General features: G+C 38.0%; 1 protein-coding gene across 1 annotated transcript; it reads right to left on the minus strand.

The window, feature by feature from the left end:
- Positions 1 to 12365: 12365 nt before the first annotated feature.
- On the minus strand, positions 12366 to 14808 carry LOC135594431 (uncharacterized). Its single transcript, XM_065084816.1, has 4 exons — positions 14666 to 14808; positions 13241 to 13672; positions 12882 to 13040; positions 12366 to 12595 (listed from the first exon to the last, which is right to left on the minus strand). Exons 1-4 carry the CDS (start codon positions 14777 to 14779, stop codon positions 12509 to 12511), a joined length of 792 nt encoding a protein of 263 aa, XP_064940888.1. The 5' UTR covers positions 14780 to 14808; the 3' UTR covers positions 12366 to 12508.
- Between the last annotated feature and the right edge of the window lie 4033 nt (positions 14809 to 18841).

An 18841-nucleotide genomic window follows, 5' to 3' on the forward strand; every position in this document is an offset into this window, starting at 1 on the left:
TATCAATCAAATCAAAATTATTTATAATCTAGAAGCAAAAGAATGATAAGTATGCAATTTATAGTTTTTATAAGAAAAAAAATTAGTGCTCTTAGTTTGACTATTCAAATTACTAGTGCATGACAAAAGAAGCCATCCACCTAAGTGACTTCAAATAATTGAGATATTTGACTACATCCAAGTGTCCATATGATGAACAAAACCTAACAAATGTAAATTCGACACATGGAACGAACCATATATGTGGTGGGTGGGCCTTACCATTTTTGTGCGGTTATGTCCGACGATTCTGGTTTCCACTTCCCATGGCGACATGAAGCTTATCACCCAATGTGACTAAAGAGGTCACTACAAGAACATCCAAGACCTAAAAGTAATTGAAATGAGCCTAATGCTTGCTATGGGACAAACTCATGACAAGATGTGAGGATTTGGGGTAGATTTCAGATAGATTTCCTCCACATCTCATCTCCAAGCACACCTTTCCTAAGTATATTTGAATTCAGCTCATGCATGCACTGGAGACATCATTGGGTCTTGGAAATGCTTGCTTCAAATCCCTTCATGCATGCATGATCTGTTTATACATACATTAGCTGAAACTATTAGTCATCAAAGACACCCCAAAAAAAAAAGAAATGTCTCACTTTATTTAATTCATGTGACATGAGGACTTGGAATTTTCTTTTGCAGATTTGGTGGCAAGAAAATTGTTAACTAGCTCTTGAGTGGTATGATAAAGGATCATCAACAAAATCTATTGAAATCAAAGTAGAGAACAATCTCAAAGCAAGTTAGCATAAAAAAACAAAACAAAACAAAAAATTGTGGAGAAGGTGAATTCTGTAGACAGTTGACTCAGAGTTGACAAAAGAATCACAATAACTTGCTGCTGTTGCCGACACCAGCAGGTTGGAACTACATGAGTTGTTATAAAATCTTATCACTTCACTGTCTTGTCTTAGATTTGGCTTGGTATGTACTTTGGTGTCACTGGTCCTTAATTAGCTACCAACAGTGACAGATGGAGGAAATGCATCACAAAAGGCCAGATTCATAGATGTCAGGGAGTGCAGCAAACTCATCAATCGATCAGCACACAGAAAAAAAGACTTCCACTTGAATAAATTTCTTGCCCAAGATGAGCAGATCATGACTTCCACTTCAATCTATCATGATTCCTTGTCATGACATTGAGAGGAACTAATTTCTTTTGGACTACTTTTTTCTAAAGCAATTTGCTCATGGCTGAGACAGCACCCTCCACTGAAACTAGTTTGCCAGTAGGGAGCAGAAACAAACTGTGTATCTTATTATTATTGTTCTTGAGGGGTGTCAAGCTTATTATGCTGGGAGTTGAAACTTGTGAGTGATTGGGAACAGCAACAACAATTATAATTCGCTTTGGGATTAATGGAGAACTCAGTGGCCAACATAGAGAAAGAGATTCAAAGTAAAAGCATGGAAATGAGAAGCAAAAGAAACAACACCGGAGAGAAAACTTAGGACCATAGTTTTAATTTTGTGTTTGCTCTCTCCATTTACCTCAGCTCAGCGTAGAGATTTTGGTGACTGAGAGGAGTGGCTTAGCATCGAGATATTTAGGAAACCCTTCTAACTATGATGTTAGATCTCGGCATCTGTTGTTTGGCCATCTAAGAGCTTAGGCTGAGAGATATGGATAAGATAAATAAAAGTAATAGTCTTATCACTCTTTTTTGGAAGATTATAAGCTTCTTAATTATGATATTTCTTCCACTTCCGGATGCCCCAATACTTCGATGATGCCTAGGCCTCATGGCCAGCCAATAGATACTGCTGCAAAGCTAAAAGGACTCGCTATGGACTGCGACAACTCCCGAGTCCAGGACAACTTGTCTCTTCCATCACCTGCGACACAGACTTTCTTGGCTCCGAACCAACCCCGCCATGAAATGATGCGCCGAAGGGAAAGGATTGTAATCCTCATCATCATTACAGCTTTGGTGACATGGTTTACCTGTCCTGATGAGGAGTACACCTGATCTCGAGGGGAGCGCTGCCAAAGAGTAGTGCTTCTTGATGAGAAATGTCTCCTTGTCCACTGCTGTTCCCGGCTTCCCCTATGGAATGTTGTGTTGTTACAAGTGGCCAATTCGCATCTCATCTCGTTTGCTCCTGGCCGTCCGACGTGATCACATCGTCGTCGTCGTCGTCGTCACCTACGAACTCCTTTCCTTCTTCCACCACCCCACGTTTAGGGTCCGGTCCCTCTTCATAGTAGCCGGTCCCCCATGAAACTAGCTCACATGTCCGAGGTGAGGAACTACTCGAGTCTAATTAGATTCATATTAGGAATGCGACGACTTGATCTGAATTCATCATATGCTTTACGTTTCGTCCATAAAACTTATCTCAGGTGGAAGGTATCTGTCCACTGTTCCTTGAACTAAAGGAGAGGGCACGTTTCGGTTGCTAGCATGGAGCCGATTGAATTGGTCTCATCAAACAATCCTATCAGACTTCCTCCTTTTCCTTTTGCCACTGAACTGGTACAGGACCAAGGAAGCTTTACTTTGCCGACGTCTCATGGAGTCGACGCTGTAAACAAGTACAACAACTATTACCGACAACAGAATGAGCACTAGTTCGTCTTTTGGACTCAGTACCTGCATCGCAAGCTTGTCTTCGAGTCCCTCTCAGCTCCATGAAATAATGCAGGTGAGTGAGTGCACTCTGAAACTGCCGAGTCTGATCTCCTCCAACTTGTGCAGAGCCACCGCTGTCTCTCTCTCTCTCTACAATTCGCATCATGAGACTATTCCTCATCACATCTGAAAGCAGTCTGCTGATAGCAGAACCCGAAACCTGACGGACGTCGCCTGTTACTGATGGAATGCATTTATGATTGAGGAGCGATGTGGGAGATGGACAAGTGGAAGGCCTTGCATAGTTCGACGATTCACCATTTACGGATTGGGGGATATGCCCGTGACCTTTTTTGTGCGCAACGCAGAAGCCGTCGAGCAGAAGCCATTGGTGCCAGCTTGTCACGTCACCATCTGTTCTCGGACACTGAACCATGAGCTATGCGTGTCAACCAGTACCTGACGCTGTTCCTTCTCGGCCACCTTGGGATGCAGCCACAATCTCGTCACGGCCGCGACAAACCATGGTGGGTTCCTCACCACCTTGGCTTTTCCGAATATGTAACGTTGATCATGGCCTGGAAATGGTAATATTCCCATGCGATCGCACACCCCGTGCTTTCCCCCCCCTCAACTTTTTCCATGTGCCATTGTTCCCAATCTCAACTCGAAGAGTTTCTTACCGTCCTGCATCAACAACAAGCCTCCATTAGCGGCAACTTTTAGGTGCCATCACAGTCGCAAGCATAATGTCGATGCTGTCTTTTCACTTTTTCATGTGTCGACTAGGGTTTCTGCGGCATGAACAAGGCAATAAGTTTCTTTGATAGAAACTTATGGTGCATTTATACATGCATATGTTTGCCTAGCTATTACAAAATGTATGTTATGTATGTGATAGAGAAAACCTAGGAACCCTGTTTCCGAATGTATAAATGGAATAAATGTCAAGTCAAGTCATTAATAAACTATTTTTTCTTCCAAGTAAGATGGAATTGATGTAGTGATATGTAGGTAGGTTAATATGAAACAAATAATTTTTTTTGGCATTTATGGATGTAATATCTATCTATTTTCTATGGTAGACATAGTTCTTTAATTGGATCTGCCTTTTTCTTTTAAGTAACCCAATTATCATCTTTTCTACTCTATTTTCTTTGTCCTCAGTTCTTAATGGCTTCTTTCGCTATTTCATTATCGTTCTCTCTCTCTCTCTCTCTCTCTCTCTCTCTCTCTCTCAATTTTGCAATCATTTTTTCTCTCGTTTTTTTTAACCATCCTTTTCGTAGTCAATCTCTTTCATGATTATTTGTTTCCTTTTCCTATCACTTTACTGTGAGCACGGGATGTTGTGCCTTCAAGGAGAGAATTATGCATTGATGACTTCTGCCTTCTGATGCAGCAAGTAGTATTGTAATTAAGTCATCGTGGTAGGTCTTGTGGTGGAAAATGCAATGAAAGCTCCTCCACCGTCAGAATCACTTGTAATGTAGTCAAAGTTGCAGTAAGCTTTGCGATCTGCAACTTTTGCATGCACATCTAGTATGACTGTGTTGACAGATCGGGTGGTCAGATTGCTCCAAACACAGCTTCATGTTTACCAAGCTTTGAATATTTGGAAATCAAATGCCAAAGATAGCTCATCAACCAAGAGAAAGAACTCATAGCTTTCATGCCCCTGGTGTGTACCGTGTCCTCTGGTTTGTGTCATTCATACTCTTCCTCCATTTACGAAGCCCAAGGAAATCTAACATGAATGAAGAAGCAGAAAGGAGTATGCTTAGTGCCAGTCATACTCTTCCTTCATCTACGCAAGTCCAAGGAAATCTAACAAGAATGAAGAAGAAGAAAGGAGTCTGCTTAGTGCCGGTCATACTCTTCATCTAACAAGAATGGTGAACAAGAAAGGAGTGATGAACGATGAACACGACGTGAGGCTCAGAACAGTGGCACATCCCAATGCTTCCCGGATATATACGCTCTAGTATTCAAAGTTAGCATGATAGAGGTAAATATAAAAGAATGATTCTATATATTTTTTTATATGTTTTAATTCTCAATTAATATCTGAGTGATGATATAATAAATAAATATTTTAATTTTTAAAAATATAAAATTTTATAAATTTTTTTTTAAATGATGACTAATGTTGTAAGAATAGGATGAGTATACAGTTAATGAGGTAAACAATAGTTGAAAAAACTATTGATTAAAATGTTATGGCATGAATACTTGATATTGGAGAGTGAGACTAGTTTCAACCATGTGTCGGTATTTTTATTTGGTAGAACTAACTAATTGATGCGTGTGTGGGGATGACTCGAGATGTGGTATGCCACATGATGAAAGATAAATTATTAGAGCTTAATATTCACCTCCTCCGTCAAAGTAAGCTATTTTAATAGTTGACTAGAAGAAAACTATTTTAATGGTTGACTAGAAAAAGTTCTTAATCACTTTTTTAAAATGAGTAAAGACTATGACTTCATATTTATATTTGAGATGATATAACCATATATATTTAGCGAAGTAATATACAAAAATGATATAAAATCTAAAATTATCAAAGAAAGTAGTTGAGGTAAAACCAAAGATATTAGTGTAAATAATTTCAAGTTATTTAGAGTATGGTATAAAGATATTCCAAAGGTATTCTATGACTTTTATTACTAAGACAATCATTACAATGAGTTGTGATTCAATTTGATTTGGAAGTTAGAAGAAAGTAATGAAAAATTAGCTATTGTTGAATAGATGATGACGAATGACTAAGGCAGTGATGGCAAATATTGATTTGAGCAGTAATTAAAACATGAGTAATTAGTTGAGTGATTTGTGAAGTTGACAACGACTCGTAGATCATATCGTTTGGGGATTACGACGTAGTGGCCTAGTATATCCGCTGAATTGAGTGAATTATTATAAAGATAATAATTCACTGAGTCATAAGGAGTTCTGATAGGTATGACTCATGACCAGCCCGATATTAGGTCTAGAGGGTCACACACATATGGTATGCGTTACGATGAGTAGATGTTCGGAGATGAGATATCTGCCAAAGTCCATATCTTATTGGATATCTAATAAGTCTTTGAATTATTGGATCCTATGAATGAGATCAAATAAGAGCCAATGAGAGATTATTGGATAGAGATCCACTAATCTAAGATGCTTGAGTAGTTGGATGGAGATCCAACACCCAATAGGGCAGGATCTATTAGGGTTAAGTTGATATGAGACCTCTATAAATAGGAGGGAACTAGTGGTTCATAGGCTAAAGCCTTTTTTGTTGTTATCTCCTATTTTTCTCCCCTTCTCCTCCTTAGATAGCAGGCCTAGAGATTCGAGGAGCATCGTCGTAGTCCTACTATGTTGATGACCACTAGAAAGGATGACGCTTGACTTCCTTCACCCTCTCATAGAGATTTACAGGGATTCAGGGATATACGATCTCCATAAGTAAAATAATCTTTAATATACATAATTTTTTATTTTATGGATTTTATGCACCAATCTTTATATGATGACGAATACATCTTTGAAAAATTGGGGATTTTATTTTTTGTTCTTCCGCTGCGCATGTGATGTCGGCCCCTAAGATTTTCTTATAGATAGCCACTAAGACATCACTTGGCTACAGGAGGGGGGTCGGCGCTGTCTTCATAAGGGACTTTATTGTCCATGAGACATCCTCATCCTTAGGAAGGTCGGCAAAAGGATTCAGCTCGACCTCCAACTTAGGGTACTTTGCCTGAAAGCAAGTCAAAGCAATCATGTACCCATATTGGTATGATACTCACCCTAATCTCTGCAGCCCCAATCGAAAGACGGGGGTCTCTTTGTATTGTGCCACTACCTCCTTCACCCTCTTGAGAGCTATGCATCGCTCCTCGACCAAGGCACTTTTTGCCTCCTAATGCATGGTCTGGACCACTTCGAGGGCGCACTTTGCTTCTCAGGTTTTGGCTCGGGTTGCCTTGAGATCCCTCGATGTCACGATTAGCTCATATTCTAGGGCTTAGTTTCACCCTCTAGTCTCCTTCAGTTGTTGTTGAGATTCTCTGAGCTGGGCCTTTAGTTGCTCCACTTGCCCTACCAACTCGGCAACCTATGCCTCGACTGCGACAATGGCCTCGGGCCTCGACCCCGCCTTCAGCACCTGGACTTCGCCTCAAAGCTTGTCTATGATGTTCGACATATGGTCAATAACCCTCCTGACATTCGGGACCTGGTCCACCAGGCCCATCATGTAGTGATGGTGTGTTGCATTGAGTAAACGTCATTTAGAATCCGAGGAAGAATGAAAAGTGATGAAAAGCGTTCTGAGTTACTCACCATGGCTATGCTCTTATCGGTGCCGTCAATCAGCACCTTAGAGGGCGAGCAGTAGATCTCCCTCACTATGGAGGGGTAGAGAACCCCCCAAGAGTACTCCATCGTACCTAACCAGTCGGACCACACCCAATTACTCATGATTAGGGAAGCCCAACACGGCTCCATTAGAGCATTTGTAGCCATCTCGGGAAGGTCCGCCATCTCCAGGGCCATGAACAGCTCGTTCGTCATGCGAGCTTTAGTCTAGCATCGATCTCGCATTGACAGAGTCGAGACGCCCCCTTTTCCCATCGTTCAATCCTCGGAGTGGGAGAGGCATGCTCCTAAGCACCACCTTCAGTGAAAGTCACTTCCTAGGATGCCTCGGCTGGCTCCCAATCCCCCTAGGGGTCCCCTCGAATATTTTTCGCACCATCATCATATGCTTTTTCTTTGGCTAGTCTGACTCGTCAGACCTTGCCCAAGGCGCTTCGAAGGTTGGGATGAGAGGTTCGCGAGTAAGAGGTGGTCAAGGCCGAGGTGCCAGAGCATCATACATTCCCTACATGGGTCGTACCATGAGGGGGCCAAGCTAAGGCTCGCCTCGACCAACTAGTCCTTGTTCATTGTCCTAATAGCTATGGAAGAGGAGAGGATCTCCTTCAAGGGCAGGGTATTATTAATGACCCGCGATAACCACTCGAGGCCAAACTCCCACCCTCGGTCAGTGCTCACAAAAAAGTGACGTGACTTCCAACCTTTATTATTCAAGGGGGCATCGCTCACCCTAAACCCACCTCGGGTGGCCAGATAATAGCTGCCCTACTCCTTATAGAGCCTGAAATAAGTGAAGAGAAGAGTTCGGGTCGGGACAAGCTATCTTGCTAGCTTGTTATCTTGTATTCTTTTTCAAAAACTTGCTAGCCTTCATACTTCAAAGAGAAGTAACACTTACCAAATTGCTAGCTTACATGTTGTAAAATGATGTAAAATTTGGCTAGCTTGCGCTTTGCAAAGGAAGCAAAAAATTGTACTTCTCAAAAGAGAAAAAAGAACTTACTATCTTGAACATCACCAAAAATTGCTAACTTGCATATCTTAAGGAGCAAAAATACAAACTTGCAAAATTTATAATCTTGCATATCTTTAAAATTAATGATGATTTGGTGATTATGCATGTTGTAAAGTGATGAAAAAATTTGCTAGCTTGTAATATTGTAAAACTTGCATATCTAAAAAACATGCTATCTTATACATTTCAAAAATTGCTAGCTCAAGATGTAAAATTTGGAAACTTGCACATTGCAAAAGGAAGAAAAACTTGCTAGCCTGCACACTTCAAGAAAATGCAAAAACAAGCTATCTTACACTTCTTAAAAGAGAAGAAAGAAACTCACTAACTTGAATGTTCGATGAAAATTTTGTTAAATAGTTAAGCTTTTGTATTTCTAAAACTTAATAGTTGCACTTTTTTTTTTATTGATAATAAAGGGGGGAGGAGATATGATGATATGAGAATCATATATAGTAGGATGTTTTGATATCATGATGATTTGAAATATTTATGATGATGCATGCAAAACTTATGATAATGATGCATGTAATGCAATGATATGCATATAATGTATTGCATATATTCATGATGAAATATTGCTTTAACTTGAATTCAATGTTCTATCAATATGACATATTGATAGGGAGAGTTAAGGTTAACTCCGTCATCAATTGGTTGTCATTATAAAAAAAGGGAGAGATTGTTAAATCTCATATTTTGATGATGAAACCAATTGATAATGTTTATTTGATCTGTGCTTTGAGTGACGCAAGAAGCTTTGATCAGGGAGAGATAATTAAAAGCAGAAAGAATCATGTTGAGCTGGAGTGAAACATGTCAGAAGATTAGACGTCAATTCGGAGGATCGGTCGACGTATCGACAGAAGGCTTCGAGCCACAGGTTCGGGCATCGGGCCAAGAAGAGCAAAAATTACACCAAGGAAATTGGAGTTGCGGAGGTCAACTGGCCGATTGGACAATAGGCCGCAAGAGAGGACGATGAGCTGAAGAATTGGATGAGGCGTCGATGAACCAATGGCATACGGACAATATTTGATTAGCTTTGCAGTAATTATTTAGATCGAAGTAGATTTTAGGTGTAATTGGGTTGAAATTGGGCCAACTCAATTAGGGGTCATTTGGCCCAAGTTTAGGCTATGTTGGGCCAAGTGAAAGGCCCAAATAATAACCCAATATATGGAACCATCGATGACATAGTCTTCGAGACTGTGTCAAGCGATGGTATCGCCCAAACACAATATTCGAGATTGTGTTAGGTGGTGGTACTACCCAGTGGCAAGGTGTCAAGTGGTGGTACTATCAAACTGGGTGGTGGTATCGCCTAGTATTAGTGCTGTAGGCGGTGGTACCGCCCAGCACAAGCGGTGGTATTTCTAGTACCCCAAAAACAATGGATGAGACTATTTTAGGCTCCAAGTTTGAATCCACTTGAGGCCTATAAATACCCCTCTCATCCTTGGTTAAAATACACAAACATAAAGAGCTTAAAAGTAGAAAAATGCTATAGCAATCAGGAGTAAATATAGGTCACGATGATCGAACCACTATAAAAATATGGTTTCCATTTCCTTTATGCTTTTTCCTTATATTACAAACTAAATTTTTACTTTCATTATACTTCCATATGCTTTGAAGTTAAGCATCTTTTTGATATATTTTTTTATTGGAAAATCATGGGGGGCGACATCACATGCACACTGGAAGAATAGAAAACAAAATCCCCAATTCCGAAAGATATGTTCGTCGTTATGCGAAGATTGGTACGAAAAATCCGTGAAACAAAAAATCATATGTGAGATAGATTATGTTACCTAGGGAGATCGTATATCCCTAAATCCCTATAGATCTCTATGAGATGATGAAGGAGGTCAAGCATCCTCTCTCAACGGTGATCCACATAGCAAGGCTGCGACGGCACTCCTCAAAACTCCAGGCCTGCTCTGAGGTGGAGAGGGGGAGGAGAATAAGAGAGACAAGCAAAAGACTCTAGCCTATGAACCACTGATTCCCTCCTATCCTCTATCAATTTAACCCTAATAGATTCTCTCTTATTGGGTATTGGATCTCCATCCAACTACCAAATCCTCTTAAATTAGTGGATCTATATCCAATAATATCTTATGCGATCTTATTGGATCTCATCTATATGATCCAATAATTCAGGAGTTTATTGAATATCCAATAAGATATGGGCTCTGGCGGATATCTCATATCTAAACCTCTACTTATCGCAATGCCTACCATATGCGTGTGACCATTTAGGCCTAATATTGAGTTGGCAATGAGTTATACCTATCAAAACTCTTTCTAGCTTAGTGAATTATTATCTTCATAATAATTCACTCGACTCATCAACTACGGATATACTATGCCACTACGCCGCAGTCCCCAAACAATACAGAGGAATCTAATCCATTGGACCTGTCTGTCCTCAATTACCGTGTACCTATAGTCCCTCATCTATCTAATATCCTAAAGACCGTATATTGGGTATGGTGCTGCCATACTCATATAATTTCTACTCGAGTCTTGCTCTAATCGGATTCTCCCGGAGAACTCTTTCTCTCTCAATCCGAATGACCCTAACCAGGAATTTGTTTGAGCAAGAATACATGGGACATTCCTTTCCTGACACCGAGAGTGGATGATCCTCTATCGACACTTAATAGTTCTCGTATGGTTGGCCACAACTCCTGATAACCGACTGTGCGCTAGATCTAAGATATTCAACCCTATAAGTCTTGTATCAAAGAGTGGAGCACTCATACAAGACATCCTTAGTATCTCAAGTTTAAGGACCAGATACACCACTAGGACTATAGAATCACTGTCTGATAATAAGATATCATCAACCATTCAGCATTCTATAAGCGGATCAATCAGTGAACTCATTCCCCAATGAGCACCTGTATTATATCCCTAGTGTCCCCACACGAGCAACTATGAGACCAGTTGCATCCATCATATGGATAGGTATACAACACATTAGTATGTCCGGTTATCTCGATGTCCCTCTCGAGTAACCTATGATTGAGATTATTTAGGATCTGTGTTTAAAGACGAATTGGTCTCATTAACGTGATCACATCACAATCTGTATATATGGATATATGCAACAAGCAATATAAAGTAATAAATGCTAAAATATAATAAGCAAAAAGACTACGTGTCAAGTCACATGTGCCATCACTCATGTAATTGGCTTGCAGGGCACATATGACTAGCATTTTTTTATCGTATGAAGATTTTCGACTCAACGTAATTTTACCGTTGCACTAATTCACCCCCCTCTCTTAGTGTCGACTCGATCCTAACAACCCCAGGATATGCCTTTGAGGAGGATAAATGATAGAGAATATTCTCGCACTAGCAATAGAGTGACAACTAGCAGCCACCGAGGAGTCGACATGGAATGACCCAACACGTGCCCCATGGGAGTGAAGTTGACCTAGCGGGTCGTGCATAATCGGCTTCGTACCGCTCGAGACCGTATAGGTCAGCGCCGCGTAGTAGAGGTCCGAACGAGTCAACTCGCGCTGTGGAGAACGTATGGGTTGGCCGCCTGCACATTCCTGCTGAATAGGACAACAACAGACATTAACATCATATGTACATTTGGTCCACCTCCACAAGTATAAATGCCGAACCTCCAACTCGGAGAAAGGGATCAAACTTTTAATACGATATCATTCCACTTGCTAACTTAACCATCGGAACGATCGAATAAAAAATTTTCCTCTTGACATCAGCTTGTCATGCAAGAGCACACCGGAAACAAGACCGATCAAATCCCACCTCGGGTCGACCACGAGGATGTAGCAAGACCCCATGATCCGACCCACGACCGATCTCACCCCCTGGCCTCTTTTTCGTTCGAAGATCAACTTCCCAACCACATCATTCAATTATAAAAAACTATATATATATATATATATATATATATATATATATATCATTGCTCATGCTTGCATTACTAAACTTCGAGTGAAGAGTTGACTATAGTCGATTCACTGTATGCCAACCTTGAGCTCTTTATACATGAAAGGTTTGGTTAAAGTAGGCCTTGGCAGGAAATAGTCTAAGAGAAACCATGAGCATTTTGAAGGGATTTGTGTATGTTGAGGTTATGGCAAAGAACGAAACAGGAAGCATAGCTCGTACAGTTTGTCATGTCTTACATTCTCCAAGTGGACAAATTAATTGACATGCATAATTCAATTCACCACAATTCTCAATGCACGAGGCTCAAAGATGAGAAATATATACATCAAAGCTTGTTCCAAGAGGAAAACCAATACAGCCCAACATGACGCCCATAACTATCATTTGAAAGCTGTGCACAGTGCCAGATTTTATCTCATTCCTGCCTACTTACATAACTGCACATAGATACTTAATACAAACCATCAACCAAATTTACCTACAGTGGGAGCTACTTGCCGATGCCACATCTATTCATAGCTTCTACAGGTTGCAACATGCATGAGAGTGTTCAGGTCTTTGCACACCTGCCTTCTTTCTTTGCAAACCTTCCACGTACGCGAGGCTGGCCTTCTGCCAAGACCTTTCTGCATACATACTGCAAAATGCAGAGTTATGATCACTGTGACTGTAATTTAATGAGGGGACTGTTTGGTGGACAGTGTAAGATGTTGTTCCTCCACAGTTGTGTTTAGTGAAGCTCAAATGAACCCAAAGGTTGACTGAAAGATGTCATTAGCATCTGATTGTTTCTACATCAACTGACGAAGTAGACATGATGTGTGATATGACTTATGTAGGTGTATAATTGTCAATCTATATGTAGATTATTTGTTCTTGTTGTGCTTGATATCATAGCCCATAAGAATAAAATGGTAACTCACCTTGATCCTTCTGTGAAAATTTCTTCTTGTCCTTTTGTTCCTGTACCTGGAAAGCTTTTGGATTCTTTCTTTCATCTTCACATCCTCTATTGTCGATGACAACTTAAAAGTAGGGACAATGTTGATATCACCATGAACATAGCTATCAACTCCAATACTCTGCCAGAAAAGCTCAAAATCAATGACCAGTAACATCTTCATGAGCTTAAGGATGCCTCGTAGAAATTTCGAAACCTATCAGGCTTATTTTGTTACTTGTGATGTGGTTCTTGAAATCATTAATTGATGCCAGCTAAATGTTCATCTATCAATTGAAAGATGACAGTTCATACAGGAGGTCATGAATTCTTTAACCTGACCTGGATATCTCCTTCACTGTATGACCTCATCCCAAACGCAGCCTCAAGATCCACTTCATGAACATCAAGTAAACATGGTCCGACGCTGGAAGCATTTGTGCTGTCACTCTTCCGCAAAGGCCCCTCTGCAGAGAAGCAATTCCTTTCTCCAACCGTAGTTTCTTCTGGGAGCACAAAGTCTGCTACCTCAGGTGCCGGCACATGAGCTGACTTCACAAGGAGGTCCTTTTCACAGCCATAGAAGGCCTCACACAGGAGATCTCCATTTTGGATTGACTCCATATCTACTATCTCAATGTTGTCTGTCATGATGCTACTTCCATAACCAGATAACAGTACTGATTCCTCTAGTATGGGTCTTGGAGCTTTGAACAGATCTCCTTCTCCTCCCAAGTCATACTCAGAGATAGCACATGTCTGAACCAGATTACTCTGTCAAAAATCAATCAAATTAAAAGTTCATTAAATTTCATGAACCTCTGAGTTCTCTTCAAGTATCTCTTTTAATTTCTTGTGATCCTAAAACACGACTAAGGAACAGAATGATGTAGCTTAGAAGGAAATGTTGGAATACTATTCCTCCACTGATGAAGCAATGTGCACTCAAAAATCCTGATTGACTACACAACATAAACCATGTAGTGATGAAGTCAGAATGATGTAGTAGTTTATATAGCATGAGATATCTTTCTGCCTCAAAAGAAGACCATGCATAAAACAAACGAATAAAACACTTAATCCATTTTGAGGTACTTCAAAATAAGACAAGCGTTCTCATTCTCTTCCATTCTATTCTGTGCCAAGAAAGACCATTTGCTAGTACCTGTACTGTTTATGACTACTACACCTTCAGACTGGATGAGAATGTCCTTCTAAATATACATTTTTATCACGTGGTTTAATTTGACATTTTTCACTGTTAGAACACTATTAAGATGTTCCATACAAATTGCTGTTTCCAATAACATAGAGACCAATGAATTCAACATCAACATTATATCAGAAAAGAGGAGGATAATTAAGAAAACAAGAGAGGAACAGCTTTCTTTTATATATATATATATGTGTGTGTGTGTGTGTGTGGAAGCACTCAAGATCATAATGCACAGAATCAACAATGCCCAGAATCTCCTTCCTGCAACTTTTCATTTCGCATAAAGCAAATGAAATCATACATAGAAATGATGGTATACAAGAATCCACCATAAACCACCAAATATACTTTACTGTCATGCTTCTTAGGATTATCAAACGAAAGGAAAAAGGAGAAAGATGTTAGTATATGCAAGTGTAGGAGAAGGTTACAGGACTTAGTTGAGTAATGATCGAAGTTAGTGTGCTGGAAATTAAGAACCATGAAATGAAACATAAGCAGCAGAACCAAGTAAACAAAAGGGAGGGAACGAGGGAGCAACGCGTGCATACCAGGTTGGAAGCTGCAGCAAAAGGAAGGTATGTGGAGAGGCCGAAGTCTCCGACATCTGTGAATGGAAGGAGATGGTGATCTGCTACTGATGGAAAGCTTTGCATGGCGTACATCTATCTTTCTCTTGGCTTGGAAACTTGAACTACAAGAACGAGAAGGTGGGAAGTATATAATACAAGAATGATCATCATTCTAGAAATAGGAAAGATAAGAAAACGACAAAAGCCATAAATTAATTACTTGGGAAGAGTTTTGGAAATGTGGTTTTGGTCAAAATCTAAAATATACCATCTTGACTTCAAATATAAGTTCATTAGGGATAGATAAGAAAAAGACAAAAACCACCAAATACATGACTAGGGAAGAGTTTTGGAAAAGTGGTCTTTGTCAAAATCTAAAATATACCATCTTGACTTTCAAGGGAATATATATATTTGTATATGTATATAATATGTATGTATATGTATATGTATATGTATATATTGAATTTTGCTAGCTCCACTTCACCCAAATATAATAATTTTCTTGACCAGTCAAAGTTTAAGACTCTTTGACTACTAGTCTTTGATAAGATGATATTATTGGACTGCAAGTATATCTGTGGGGGGCATATTTTTTAGATAGATTTATATAAGAAATTCTTAACTACATAAAAAGATAGAGCTATAAAGATGTAATTTTCTTGTATCAATCTTACAAAATGTTTACTATTTCTTGTGTTGAGCATATTAAGATATTTCATTGAATTCATTGTAGATTTGACTACTAAAAGTAAAAAAAAAAAAGAAAAAAAAAAAGGACCACGCAAAATTGTCTAAAGATGACTATATGTGTGTAGACTAAACCGAATCGAGACTAGCGATTTAATGATACGAGAAAAGATAAAAGAAAACTTAAAAACTGTCGTCACTAGATAAAATGACAAAATCGAGGACTCATGATTTGATAAGTAATATTACTCTAAATAGTGAATAATGGAAAAAAAATCTTTAAAGGAATTACATTAGGTTATGGGGAAAAAAATCACATCATAACCTAACAAATAAGAGATGTAGACATGTTATGTATGTGGTGGGTGGGGCTTTATGTTCTTTTATCGTCTTATATGCAACAATTTGGCTGGTTGCAGATTGCCCATGTTTTGATGTAGTCTATCTGCCAATGTGTCCGTAGAGGTCACTCAAAGGCTACAAGTTACTGAAAAGAGCCTTATGCTTCCTATGGACCACAAGACGAGATGATTAATGTTTATGAAAGAGAGGGGACGAGCAAGAACAGTAGGAAGTGATGACAGATGGAGACGGAGGAAGACAAGCAAAGGATAAAAAAATTGGAGTGTCGAAGATGGACGGAAAAAGACAGTGCAAAGGAATAGGGGACACGAAATAACTGGCGCACGACAAAAGAGAGTATCGATCGATCGAGAGAGAGAGAGAGAGAGAGAGAGAGAGAGAGAGAGAGACATGAGCAGGAAAAATAAACATGAATTAGTAGATTTGTTGACCAAATGACTCAAAGGTGACAAAAGGAAGAACAATATGTTACTGACACTGCTGACTACAGGAGGTTTACAAAAGTATTATCACTTCGCATGCAGTTCGGCGTTATTGATGTCTTACCAATCAACAAGGAAGAACAAAAGAAAATTCTGAGATATATTTCAGGATAATCTTTCACGTGCCACTACTTGTTTCTAAAAGTAATTTGCTTATGGCTGCGACAGCACAATCCACTGCCTTTAGTCTGCCCGTGGGAAGCTGTAACATTGTTCTTAAAGTCATTTATGAACTGTGCCCTTCACTGCTTCTTTGTCTTCTTCTTCTTCTTCCTCACGAGGGCTGTAAGCAGTATTCATACTGTGCGAGGAGAATAGGTTGACTGACCTTTCGAAGGGCATAGACTAGTTGTGGAGTTGGTACAGCTAAAAACATGCCTTTAGCAAACTGGAGAGCTTAAGGTGATAGTTATGATCTTATTGGCTCAGCTAAAAGTTTAAGGTGATAGATATGATAAGATAAATTTAATAGTGTTGTTAACACTCTCAAACATATCTTGAGTTCATATATTTGTCCTTGTAGAAATTATATTACGACTAAGCTTTATGGCCAACGAATGAATATGATAAAATTAATTTAAATAGTTAAAATTAGATAAAATAAAAAATAAGAATTTAGATTAAGATAAATAGATGAGTGATTAGTCTTTTGGTATGGATGAGGATGAGGATGGGAGATTTGTTGGACTGTCACTAGTATTTTTCTTATTTAAAAAAATTATATTTTATTCCTTTCGCTAACATATGTATGTGTTCTTAGATGAGTCCATGCAGATTGAAAATACTTATTGTTCCTTTTACTATATTCTTCCCTTTCTTCTTGAAGTTCTTCGAGAAGTCAACAAATGTGATATCAAATCCTAGTTCGAAGAAGATCAATAGGAGTACGTCGATTAAAAAAATAATAATAAATTCAGAAAAAAATAAAAATATCGTAGACATTGGAGTAAGTGTTTCTAATCAACTTCTTCCTATCTTCAAAAATAAAAATTATCAGTTTTAGACTGTTAAAATGAGAACTCTATTTAGTTCACGAGGATGAATTTGATATAAAATAATTTTATTGAGTATAATCTGTAGGATCCCAATATTACTGAAGATTATGTAAATGAAAATATACAGAAAGATGCATGAGCTCTCTATATACTACAAGCAATAGATGAGTCCTTATTTTTTTGAATTATATCGACATCAACATCAATAGAAATTTAAAAAATATTAAAAAGTATGTTTGGAGGTATAGATAAAGTAAAAACTTTAAAACTTTAAATTATTTGACGTGAATTTGAAATTGATGAAAGATTCTAAATTTATCACTGATTTTTTTCTTAGAAGTCTCTTATATTGTAAACTAAATGAAGTCTTATGGTGCAAACCTAAAAAATCAAATAATAGTAGAAAAAGTTTTACAAAGTTTATCTTTAAATTTTGATATGATTCCTACTACTATAGAAGAATATAAAAATACAAGTATATTGATTGTTGATGAATTAATGAGTTCCCTTTTAGTTCATGAACAAAAAGTAAATAAATCTTCAGATAAAATTTAATAATATGCTCTTCAAATGAAAATAGATTAGAAGGATCAAAAAAAAAAAATTAAAGACTAGATCTCAATGAAGACATCATAGGAGTTGTGGATAATCCAACACTTAGGTAGGAGATGAGGTTGATCAAAGAGTCAAAGGAACTCTAATTAAAGTAATAAAGAAACTCATTAATATTTTTATCGTAACAAAATTAGATATATCGAAAAAGATTGTTAGTACAAAATTATTAGATTGATATTTGAGCTGAAATTTCAACATACCCTTTAGTAACTAAATAGATTTTATATTTTTTTATTATTAAATTTGATCTTATACACCCACTTAAGTCCAATTTCTTCTTTTCATGGGGGCAAATAATTCCGGGGTGATTTCATGGATAACAAAAAAAGGACAAATATGTTGCTCTCTCAAGCTCTAAAGCGAAATATGTTACGACCCTAAGTATGATATGTCAAACAATTTGGCTTTAAAGAATTTTAATAGATCTTTAAGAAAAGCAAGATAGACTAACTAAAATCTACTATGATAATATGTCTATTATTACTTGACGAAGAAACTTATCTTCCATGAGCATACTAGACACATCGATATCACTTTATTTGTGGACTGGTTGATAAAGAAAAATTTTAAATGTATTACTGCAACATCGAAGATTAGCTTACTGATATCTTTACAAAAGCTTTAGCAAAAGAAAAATTTTATTTTTTCTATAAACAACTTCAAGTTACAACTATTTTGAATTAAGGAGGTGTGATAAAATTAATTCAAATAATTAGGATTAGATATAACAAAAGATAAGAATTTAGATTAAGATAAATAGATAAGTGATTGATTTTTTGGTACATGAATAAGGATGAGAAGATTTTTTACTTACAATTGATTTCTTTCTTATTTAAAATTTTATATTTTATTTTTTTGGTTAATATAAATACATGCTTTTAGATGAGTCCACTGTAGATCGAAAGTATATTTTATTTTTTATTATCTTTTTCTTTTCTTTCTAGAGTTGTGCAGGAAGCCAACAGGATACTGCTGCATAATTGAGCTAAGACGCGTGATCGCAAACAACA

Source organism: Musa acuminata, chromosome BXJ1-9 (genome assembly GCF_036884655.1).
Source record: "Musa acuminata AAA Group cultivar baxijiao chromosome BXJ1-9, Cavendish_Baxijiao_AAA, whole genome shotgun sequence".
Lineage (NCBI taxonomy): Eukaryota > Viridiplantae > Streptophyta > Magnoliopsida > Zingiberales > Musaceae > Musa > Musa acuminata.

Coding starts and splice junctions, on each gene's coding strand:
- LOC135594431 (XM_065084816.1), bottom strand. CDS start 14,779: ATGTACGCCATGCAAAGCTTTCCATCAGTAGCAGATCACCATCTCCTT. Junction 13,673..14,665: donor TTGCTGCAGCTTCCAACCTG/GTATGCACGCGT, acceptor GATTTTTGACAG/AGTAATCTGGTTCAGACATG. Junction 12,596..12,881: donor ATTTTCACAGAAGGATCAAG/GTGAGTTACCAT, acceptor TGCATTTTGCAG/TATGTATGCAGAAAGGTCTT.